Source organism: Dendrobates tinctorius, unplaced genomic scaffold (genome assembly GCF_039654945.1).
Source record: "Dendrobates tinctorius isolate UK_male_01 unplaced genomic scaffold, ASM3965494v1 ptg000332l, whole genome shotgun sequence".
Lineage (NCBI taxonomy): Eukaryota > Metazoa > Chordata > Amphibia > Anura > Dendrobatidae > Dendrobates > Dendrobates tinctorius.
The window spans coordinates 14,825,081-14,837,242 of NW_027361998.1; the positions used below are offsets into that span (position 1 = coordinate 14,825,081).

A 12,162-nucleotide genomic window follows, 5' to 3' on the forward strand; every position below is an offset into this window, starting at 1 on the left:
ACTATCCTTGGGTTAAACATTTAAAATATAAGACATCAGAGATGAATATCTCTATTTTTACCCTCTATTATGCAAATAGTCCTCCATTAAGTCACACCCCTAAAGTATACTCTTTTTTTACTTTTGTTAAAGGGAATCTGTTACCGGAAATTTGCGGGCTATGTAAATGCCCTGTGTCCGGTCTGATGGGTGGTGTTTCTTCTTTTCTCCACCCGTGCGTGGCCGCTGTCTGCGATATTTTCTGGAATTAGAGTAGTGCTCCTCCAGATTTCGCGTGTGCACAAAGCAATCTTGCTTCGCGCACGCGCCGTATGCTTTGCCCAACTGCGGACAAAGCTATAAATCATTACTGCGCATGCGCCGGTACACTATGTCCCGGAACACAGCAAAATACTTCCGGGACATAGTGTATCGGCGCATGCACAGTAATAATTTCCGGCTTTGCCCACAGCTGGGCAAAGCATACTGCACGTGCGCGAGGCAAGATTGCTTTGCGCACACGCAAAATCTGGAGTAGAACTACTCTAATTCCAGGAAAAATTGCGGACAGCGGCCATGGATGGGGTGGAGAAAAGAAGAAGAAACACCACCCATCAGACCGGACACAGGGCATTTACATAGCCCGCAAATTTCCGGTGACAGATTCCCTTTTAAAAAAAATGGGGAAAAGGTAACAATTCTAGTGGAAGTTGTCATCAGAGTTTGCTACCTAACCCATTGGAGGGGAAGAGGGAATGTGCATTAGGGGTCCTGGTCCTTAGAATTCTTTCCAATACTTTGTATTGTCAACTCCATTGATTTCACAGTTATCTTACATCTTCCAGGAAATGACGGTCAACCGTGATTGTTGAGTGTTGTGACTCCTCTCAGATGACCCGCACTGAGAGACCTGTGGTTTGGATCTTGCTTCAATTTCTGGCTTCCAGTCTTGAGCTTATAAATACATTTCGACTATTATTTCCATATTTAGTGCATTAAAAGGTTTTTCTGTCACCAACTGGCAATAGCCCTTTCCATGCGGTGTTTTGAACACTAACTCCGTCATGTTCCCCTATTAGCACATTTGAATGTTATATAGCTTGTTTCCCGCTTAGGAGGACCCCCATCTATGAGACTGAACACAGCAGTGAGGGTGGCAACCATTTTGGAGGAGCCATGAAAGTATTACATGGTGGCCGCTCACCTTAATAATCCCGAATTCTACATTCATTGTGTTGATGTGGCAGTCTTGGCTTATGTAAAAGTAGCTGTCTCTATTCCCTCAGCCCTTTTATAAAGGGGGGAAGAACTATAAAAGGGGGTTATACGTAATCAGTAGATTATGACTTCTAAGTTTTATGGAAAAAGTTAAAAATGTGGCATATATGTGTAAACTTGGGTGAATATTGAGTGCACTGACACAACATCTAATGCCATCTTCCATGTGCGGATTGTGGTCTGGAATAACTCACTTGAATCTGTTAATTTCTTGACGAGTCTCGGTGGACAGTAACTCCTTGGGGATCCCGCGGTAATCAGAAGACGTTCAGTGCTCCGACACAGCATTACACAGAGATATAATTACCTGATGGTGGGTACGGTGTGTGGAAGGCTCAGGTGGCGGATGATTTAATCATCAGATCGTCCCGCAGGAGAAGTTCAGTTACAAAAACATTGGAGTAATCTACAATTGAGATCTTAAGATCAGAAATGTCCTGTAGATTATTATTGGCATATATTTCAAATTGAGTCAAATCTATTAAAAATGGATTTATATGGGAAAAATATTTGAATCCTAGAAATCTCCTCCATATGTGATTGAGATTAATGAATGGATTCTAATCAAATCAAATTTGTTTAAAATTTTTAGGAATTCGATGAGACCGGTGAATTTGCCATTCACCTAAAAAGACCGCCGTCATTTTACACATGGGTGGGCTTCCCCATAATGCCTTGCAGCTTTCAGATCACATGGCAAAGTGCTGCCAATGAGGATGGACTTCTATAGTCTGAGGCAGGGAATTCAGCAGACATTTTGTGGTGAATCTGGATAGTGAGAGGACGTCACAGCTCACAACTCAGCCATAGAAATGAGAGAAAAGCTATCAATATATATTAGACTAATGTTGGCTGAAGCCACTAATAATGACTGGTTTGGCGACAGGCTAATGCGTATGAAGTCCTGGACAATTGATTGCCGGAGGATCGGGCATGTCTGATCCTTTTTCCTCCCAGACATAAGCCACTCTCCCATGAAGAACACAGGTGCATTCAGTCAAGCAAATATCTCTATGTATGGGAAAGAAGGCTGAGATGGAGGGACTCTCTGTTGTGCTATCACACACTATCTGTATAGTATTTTCAGCATGTTCAGTACTTTAAAGCTACAGCCCACTAGCCCACCATACACATTAGATGGCTGCCAACTAAATGATAGTTTGGCTGACCATTCTGCTGTAAGCCATCTAATGTGTACGGTGGGCTAAAGCCATAAAATAACGATCCATAATATTACATGTAACAATGCATATTCTTCCTCAGCAATCATGTATCCAATTTGCTTGCTTATCACTTTTGCCTGCAATTAATCATTTGTTTCCTGATTGCCTATATTTCTGCCATTGACCATCTGTCTGCTGATTACATACAACTCTGCCATTAGCCATTTGTGTGCGGCAAGTCCTGAACTGACAATAAATCTATAGATCCTCCATACTCTTATCGTGTTTATTCTGGTGTGACTTTCTCTGATTGTCTGCCTGTTGTCCATCTCTCTGTCCTGGTCCTCGTTGAGCCATACAATATCCGGCAAGTCTTGCCCCACTGTTCCATCATCTTTGGGACTGTGTTGCTCACCATGATCAATGGACCAGAGAATCCCCCCTCATCAAGTACCAGCCGAGACCATTGAGAAGAGGGTGAGTGAGGTATGTGCAATAATAATTTAATATTTATTCGCATTTTTTATTTGTGAGACCTGAAGACAACCGATAGACAAAACTTATACTGGAAAAAGTCAACCAAATATTGGTTCATGTCGCAACCCAGAGCCGATAACTTCTTACATGTTCCTACAACATATCTGAAGTTTTGTATTGCTGGAGAGTTTACACTGATTCTAATAATATAAATTGTAAAACAGGTAAATATAATTAGCTAAAAATAAAAATAGAATCTAAAAGTATAAATCAAAATATAAGAATAAGAATAAAATGTAAGCTTTGTAACACATTTCTAATTGTACAGAATGGTTAGAGTAACATAGAAATAAGAAGTCGTTAATGATCTTCCGGTACTCCGCTCCTGTACTCCCTGATGGATAATTACTAGTTGATATTACTTTAGTTGACGCCAAACATCAGTCTCTTGGGATTTATTTCGGAATAATAAGAAGAATCTGAACCATAACTCATTATTGTGCTAAACATACAATGAACACATAACGAACCGCTCAGCTTCAATTAGCCGATGTCTCTTCATTTAGAGAAGCGAAGGCTCCACAGACTTGTAATTACCTCAATTCACGGAAGAATCAAACAGGTGGAAGATTCTTGTTATTTTTTTTCCTATTAGAGGGAGCTTAGTGAGTACTCGTATTATTTTTATGGATGGGGCATTGGGATCATAGGTTTGAATCAACCCAAAGGCAACATCTTCATGGATCTTCATTTGGGCCAGATCACCCCATTAATAGTGTTTATTTTGGACATAGCTTTCATGGTACCTTGTTGAACTAAAGAATACTCTTAAAATTCTATATATACCATATATTATGTTTATGTGTGTTAGGGAACCATGTATATGGATGTGGGGCACAGGAAGGTAATATCACCACAAGTAGAATTCCAGTGTGGCAAATGGATAGTCCTGGATCACCGAGGGTAGACATGTACAGGTCATGTACCGTTCTTGTGCATATAAGAAGTGTATTTTGATTCACTGTAAAAGTTCAGGTCTATTTAAGTCAGGTTTTCCAGCTGTTCATGGTCAGTTACATGGGGAATTTTATCCAGGTGGCAACTAAGCTGTAGGATATGGCCTGTAACGGTTAGCCTAAAGATGGGCACACTTGTAGGTATGAGGTGCCACCTTGATAAAGTAGGTGAAGGAGTGGAGGTTTTCCATGGATGTACTAAACGAGGAATAGCAGATACCTTTGAGGAGCATCCACAACTGTGAAATAGGGAGGTATGGCGAAATGGGGGAGCAGAAGGGAGTGTGTCCACTTGTGTGCCACAGAGGCTGAGGTGGAAGCGTGTCGTGCCAGTGAGATGGTAGAAGACCTCTGACCATGGAGTAAAAGACCTGGGGATACCAATTAAGGGACTCGCCCATGTTGTCCACACAAAAGTGGTCCCAAAGAGAGGAAGCCTCTTGTGGCTAAGAGGAATCACCTCTTCTAGTGAGCAGTGCGAGGAGTCTGATGAAGAGGTTGGCTGTGTATCAGCTTAAAGAAACCATTCCGGCTGAGGATGACTGAGCGCAGACCTGACCTGAGACGTTTGCTAAGTCTAAGGTTATGAAGGTCGTGGTAATACAACAAGAAAAATCCATGTTTAAAGCTGGCATAAAAAAACAGTTTTTTGAAGTGTTTTTGGGTGTTTTTTAAGTGTTTTTAAGCAGTTTTTGCTGCAATGTATAGTTTTTTTCTGCTCTAGCTGATTCAGCAGTCAAACAGACGGAGAGTTTTCAATCATAAACAACTCAGGAAAGGACATGTTGCTTTTTCGCACGAGGATTTCCTTTTGAAATCAATAGAGAGGATACTCAAAGAGTGTTTGACGTTGCTCTTCATGTGGATTTGGGGGTAGAATCTGTTCCAAAATTCACATAAGAAAAGCTCTGTGTGAAAATACCCTACACTTCCACCTGGAAGTAATAAGGTATATCTGAAAATCACAGGCACGACCCAGTGGTAACAGAGAACTTTGAGGAACTTTGCTGAAACTTTAAAGCAACAACATATATACAGGCTCTTTGCAGTCAAGGGATACATCGCAGTGGCCATTTGCCTGGGATTAAAAAATGCCATATTATGTCAGCTGCCATCCTTGCTAAGCGCCTCACCCTCACTTTCCGTGTGGTCGTTTCCTCCTTTCCTTATGGATGGGCACTGTTCTCTCCGTGTTCGATAGTTGCAGAGGTAATCTCCTTTTATGTAACTTGGGGAAGTAGCCAAAGTATTAGTAGTTACACTTATAGTATGAATGATATTATAAGTGTCACGATCCATTTTTGGATCTGTGGCAGATCCGGGCTCATATATAACCTTTTTTTTCTTTCAAGCCTCTGGCTTAATGTTAGTTTTTGCCCCTGGTGGCCACCAGTGTTACTACAACCTTAGTTGCTCTGCTAATGGGTTTTTGTCCCCGGTGGCCGCTGGGGTTACTACATGTTTAAATTAGCCAGCAGATGTTACCACCCACCTTCCTTCCTATAAAAGGTCGTCAGGTGCTCTGGATCACTGTTGGTGATATTGCTCATTTGGAAGCCAACCGTGTGGAGGAGAGAAGCCATCTGGAGCAGCGGTGTTTGCAGCAGATTTGGAGCGGTGGTTACACTGCTGGAAGCTGTGTTCTGGTGCCTCACTCTGCGGTCCAGGGCTTGACTGCAGAGAAAGCTAAGTTGTTTGTTTTTTCCCTGTTCGTTATTTTCCCTGGTGTTATATTAGTACAGCGGTGGGACCAGTGTCTGCACTAGCCAGTTCCCTAGTAAGGGATAGGTGCAGGGCTAGTGAGGGACTGAGGTATTCTTTTCGGCGACAGGTTGAAAGAACCTGTATAGGGAACGTAAGGAGAGTTCAGGGACACAGCCGCAGGAGAGTGCAGGAGGTGCCCACTTCCCCGTTCCCTATTGAAGGGCCTACCGTTGCACTTGTGTCCCCGGTGTCCCCTTGTTTGTCTTGTTGTTTTAGCTACTGACCGATCGGCTGGTCGTGCCACACAGGGCAAGTCACTTTGTGACAATAAGTAATAGTACTTATACTATTAGTGCTACTCTGCTGCAGTGTGCAGCAGCTGCAGGCTTATGCTGGCGGACAGCAGATGGGGCTTGTTTAGTCTGTTCATAGTAGTAGCTGCAATTGTCTGGTCACAGTGGTGGTGTCATTACTAGCAATAATCAAAGTAATGCTGTATGCAATGTTAGGATAATATTCTCTTTTATTGGTAGCACTAAAGTTGTAGTATTATTACATATTATTGGTTGTAGATGTTTAAAATAGTGTATAGTATTATCTGTTATTACTAGTACTAAAGCTGTAACATTAATGTATAGTAGTATCTAATAACAGTAGCACTGTGGTTGTAACATTACTACCGGATATATTATATATAAATATTTCTTACAGCTCGTACTGTAGTTGTAGTATTATATTATGGAGTAATTATCTATTATTGGTAGTAATGTAGTTGTATTTTCGCTATACAACTCTCAATTACAAAAAAAGTTGGGTGATTGTGTAAGAAAACCAGAATTCAATCATTTGGAAACTTCTTGTCGCCATATTCTATTAATTTTGGACATTTTTCCATTTAATGTCTAAAAAAAAGAACTAATTTAGAAATTAATGGCAGCAACAAATCTCAGACCAGTTGTGCCCAGGCTGTGTCCACCATACTGTGTAGCCCGTCACCACCATTGTGCCCGTTCTCTTCCCACCATCATGCAACGTCCCCTCTTCTTTCCACAGTCTGTAAACATCATGGAAGTGAGGAGACTATTGCTGGAGTTGTGGGAGAAGATCTTTTCCCCTTCTTGTCTGATGTCAGACGCTCGTCTCTCCTCAGTTCAGGGTCTTTTTTATTTTTTCACAATATGATTTTTTAATAATATTGTGAAAAAGGTTTTCTATTGTGGAATTTCTGCACCATAGGCGGCCAGTTCATCACCCAAACTCTTCCTCTGCTGACCCATGCTGCTGTGATGGAGGCAGGATGTGGTTTACCATTGTCTTAGTGGAATATACAATATCTTCCCTGAAATAGATGTTGTCTGGATGGAGCAGATGTTGTTCTATTGCTTCTATGTAATGCTCAGCATCGATGGTGACTTTCATGTGTGAGCAAAGTGTCCATGCCATAGACACTAGTGCCCCCATACCATCAAACATACAGAACAGTGCACTGATAACAAGCTGAATGGTCAATCTTCTCGATAACAAGCTGGATGGTCCCTCTCCTATGAGTCCACAGGACACTGTATCTATGGTTTCCATATTGAATTTCACATTTTGCTTCATCCGACCACAAAATAATTTTCCAATTTGCTTCAGTCCATTATAAATGAGCTTTGATCCAGAGAAGTCAGCAGTTTTTATAAATTCTGTTGCTATATGGCTTCATCTTTCCATGATCTTTCACGGAGAACTGTGTTCACGGACAATAATTTCTGGATTATTCCTGAGACCATTCAGTGATTTACATGACAGAATCATGCCTGTATTTAATGCGGTGACGCCTGAGGTCTCACAGATCACGAACGTCAAATACTGACTATCGGCCTTGTTCCTTGTGCACATGGATTTCTCCAGAGTCTTTCAAGGATTTTATGTGTAGTGGATGGTGGATATTCAACGTCTTAGTAATTTTACTTTGAGGACCGATTTTCTCAAATTGTGGTGTCATGATCCAGGTTGGATCTGACAGTTTTAAATGCACAAGTGAACTTTTTTCCTTTGGCTGTGTGCCAAAGTGTGGTGTGTTTGCCCCCGGTGGCCATTAGGATTATTGCATTGTGGTGTCGTTTGTTCTAAGTTGCCCCAGTGGTGAGGGGTATTGCACTATAGTACCTTAGTTTGTGCATGTAATTATAATGCAGGTGTGAATGAGTGTCAGGTGTATCAATCACTGTTGGTGATAGGTCTGCAGTCACAAGTAAGCCTGGGTGAAACATGGAGTTGAACAAGAGTCCTGGGCAGCCCAGCCAGAGGGGACGAGTGGCAGCTATGGAGTCTGCAGGGAGTGCTGGCATGGATTAGTGGAGTCCAACGATGGGGTCTGCAAGAAGGGCTGGCATGGTGTGGTGGAGTCGCAGTTTATGGTGAGAATTGCACTCAGCATTCTGGACTTGGTTGCTGAAAGCTGGACTCAAGCATGCTGGACTTTTTGGCAGAAGCTGGACTCATCTTTGGGACTCTGTTTACTGGGCAGCTGCCAACTGGTGGTGGACTCTGCTCCAAGGCTGCACTATGGTGATGGATCCAGTTATGGTGATGGATCTGGTTGAAGGAGAAGATGCACGCAGGTGGTGGGCTCTGTTGCAGGGAGCATAAGCAACAGAGCAAAGCTAAGTGGTGTCCCCCTGTATTGTCATTTTTCCTTATGTGTGTTTAGTGGAGTGGTGGGATTAGTTCCCGCACCGACCAATTCCCTAGTGAGGGTTTAGGTGCAGGGCAAGTCAGGGTTTTGAGGTTCCTGTGCGTCGCCCGGTGCGGAACCGGCATAGGGAACGATAGGAGTGTAGAGACACTGACTCAGGGGAGTGCAGGAGGTCTCCACTTCCCCGTTTCCCTATCGCAGGGCCCTCCATTGTTAATGTTACCCAGGTTTTCCCTTTATTATTTAAATTCGCCTTACTGGAGGCGGGGTTTCCAGACTTTTGTATATATACGTGTAATATCTAAATTCGCCAGTTGGAGGCAGTGTATCCAGCTGTATGTCTTATTATTTAAATTCGCCCCACTGGAGGCGGTGTATCCAGGGTCACGTGTGTCATATGGGTTCGCCTTGCGGTACTCTCTGCGTCCAGACACCCGTGACCGTGACATGTGGTTTAGATTCAGATTTATGAAGTCTGACTATCTTTGCTCCTGGAGAGACTCTGACTCTATTACATGCTCTTTTTAATCAGTCATGTGACTTTTCCAGCTTTGTGTTAACCCTGTCCTAACTTTTGTGAAATGTGTCACTGCCATTATATATTAAATTACATAATTTTTCAAATGAAATGGAGAACTGTCCAATGCTCAACTTCTGATCCTCTTCTATGTTCTGTGTGGTAAATAATGACCATAAGAGAGATTTCCAGATGATCACATTCTTGATATCTTTGCGTTTTATACACAGAGACCCAACTCTTTTGGATTTAGGGTTGTATATTATAATGTATTTTCTGCTATTGGTAGTATTGTAGTTGTAGTATTAGCCTAATTTTTATACCATTATATAAGATTGTTTTCTCCAGAATGACCTGTCTTGTATTTGGGTCTACAGGTTCCTTCCGGCTCCTGATTCATGTGATTGTCCCGTATTGATGAGGGCCGTCTGCTTCACACATCTCCTCGCAGTATCGTCATCTTCTCATCATATTATGTCCAGGATAACATTTATTTTCTGTCTCCTCACTGAAGCCTCAGCTGGAATATAGATTCTGATTATTTCCGAGATCCTACATACCATAAAAAGTAGGAGGAGTCATTTAGTATCGCTGTTATTTGTTATGGAATATTACCCACTTTGTTATATTTGACTAATTATAACACACACTGGATCATAGGATGAAGCCAAGAAAATATTCTACCATCTCATACTCACGAGGACACTGAAAGCCCAGAATAATCAATGTATAGTTAGAAATTATACCCGTTCTTGATACAAGCCTCATAGTCATAGAGGTGCAAGACCCATAGTATCAGTAGAGTACAGCGTTAACCTGAGACAATGATGGCTCCTCTGGTATCACAATAGGGCATTGGGACGGTCCAGTTTGGCACCGCCATGATCTTTCCTTGCAGATATTCTTTACGTGCTCCCGGCTGTCCAGACTAGACATTGCTAATACCAATCCCAGCTCTCCCTCACTAGTCCCCTCTGCAATCATTACTTTGCACCTCCCAGGTTACTCAGTGTAACGCTCTTTTGTGATGGGCACAAGCCAATATCTTTTGCACACCCGCTCACTCCTCGCTCTTCCTATGATATTAAATAATGGGTAGAAACCAGTCCCCTTTTAATTCAGACCATTAGAGGGTCCTCCGAGTGATGTGGCACCCCTACGTGAAACACATGCAACAATATAGGGTACAATGCAAAAAATATCATTATGTAAAGTAGATATAAAAAATAGCATTTGTTCAAATGACAGCCAAGTGACAGAATTCATTCTTCTGGGATTTTCCACTGACCACGTTGTACAAGTTCTACTTTTTCAGATATTCTTGATCCTGTATATAACCACCATGGCTGGGAATCTTCTGCTCATCGTGGTGGTAAGATATGACCATCGTCTGCACAATTCTATGTATATCTTCCTAGCTAACTTGTCCTTCCTGGACATCTGCTTCACCTCCATTATCGTTCCCAAGATGCTTGTCAATTTCTTGATGGAGAAGAAGAGCATTTCCTACATCGGTTGCTTGGTCCAGATGTATGGCTTCCTTCTTCTTGGTGAGACTGAGTGCGTTCTCTTGGCTTTTATGGCTTACGATCGATACGTCGCCATCAGTAATCCCTTACATTACAATGTGATCATGAAGACAATGACTTGTGTTGGAATGATAAGTGCTTCATGGTTGACAGGAAGCGTCATATCGTCGGTGGACATTTACCTTCTGTGTCAACTCACATTTTGTAAGTTCACTCCAATTGACCACTTCTTCTGTGAAGCTCCGTCGTTAATGGAACTCTCATGCAATGATCTTTCCCTCTTTAATGTGGTCGCGGTGAAATTGGTTGGGAGCTCCATATTTCTCCTGGTTCCTCTCTCATGTATCCTTTACTCATATGGTCACATCATCCTGGCAGTTCTGAAGATCCGCTCTAGCAGATACAAGGCTTTCTCCACTTGCATCTCCCACTTAATCATAGTCATCCTCTTCTATGGCACAGCCATTATAATGTATATGAAGCCCCAATATTCGGGGCACTTATCGGATAAGCTTTTATCGGTGTTTTATACCATGGTCACCCCAATGCTGAACCCCATTATCTACAGCCTAAGAAATAAAGATGTCCAAGGGGCCATTCAACATCTCAAGAGATCCACAATTAAATCCTAGCCTCATGTTCGATGCCGCATTCTTGGTGGTTGCAGCCTATGGACTGAGCATTACTGTGGTCTATTTTCTTAAAGGGGCTTCTCAGATGTTACTGGTTGTACCATTTACATGCATGGAGTTGCGCTGTGTTCTTTTCTTTGCAGGTCAGCTGGAGTGCATACATGTGGCTCTGTAATTTGACAAAAGAGGGAATTTAATCAAAGGCAACTAAAGTGCATGCTGTGGTTGCAGTTGCATTTAAGCCCTTGAGCCTAGGAAAAATCAAAAGGTCCCTTTGGCACATAGTAGAATACCAATACTACTAAAGAACCGTAATGGTTGAGGCCCTTTTAGAAATTTTGCATTGGGGCCCACAAGCTTCATTTTAGAGGACTGAGCTGAAAGATGGCTGTGAATGGAGCATGTTTGTACACATACATTGAAGAGCCCATTTAGGGAGGAGGCTAGATGCCATTCTGGGAGAGGGTGGGCATATTGTATGTGGTGATGAAGGTCTTTGCAGTAAATACAGTTAGGTCCATGTATTTGGACAGAGACAACCTTCTTCTAATTTTGGTTGTAGACATTACCACAATGAATTTTAAACAAAACAATTCAGATGCAGTTGACGTTCGGACTTTCAGCTTTCATTTGAGGGTATTCACATTAAAATTGGATGAAGGTTTTAGGAGTTTCAGCTCCTTAACATGTGCCACCCTGTTTTTAAAGGGACCAAAAGTAATTGGACAGATTAAATAATTGTAAATAAAATGTTCATTTCTAGTACTTGGTTGAAAACCCTTTGTTGGCAATGACTGCCTGAAGTCTTGAACTCATGGCCATCACCAGACGCTGTGTCTCCTCCTTTTTGATGCTCTGCCAGGCCTTCACTGCGGTGGTTTTCAGTTGCTGTTTGTTTGGGGGCCTGTTATGATGAGTCACCGAAGGAGGAAAAAACAAAATACCAGCTAAGTCCAGAAAAACCAGAGAGGTTGGCAGCTAACGGATTGCAGACCCCTGGGCCTATCCACAACAACTAGCAGCAGCCATGGGGGGTTCCTACGGTGCCCTAGACCCCTCGATCACAGCCGGAGAACTACATAGCCTAAAGACAGAAAGGGGTAAAACTAAACTGCCCCAGAGCAGACCCCAAAGCAATAGGCAGTCCCCAACATATAATGACGGTGAAGCAAGATGAAAACACTAAC

General features: G+C 42.4%; 1 protein-coding gene across 1 annotated transcript; it reads left to right on the top strand.

The window, feature by feature from the left end:
- The first annotated feature begins 10,003 nt into the window (after nt 1-10,003).
- On the top strand, nt 10,004-11,137 carry LOC141074333 (olfactory receptor 10A7-like). The gene has a single exon (XM_073561959.1). It carries the CDS (start codon nt 10,004-10,006, stop codon nt 10,973-10,975), a length of 972 nt encoding a protein of 323 aa, XP_073418060.1. The 3' UTR covers nt 10,976-11,137.
- The last annotated feature ends 1,025 nt before the right edge of the window (nt 11,138-12,162 follow it).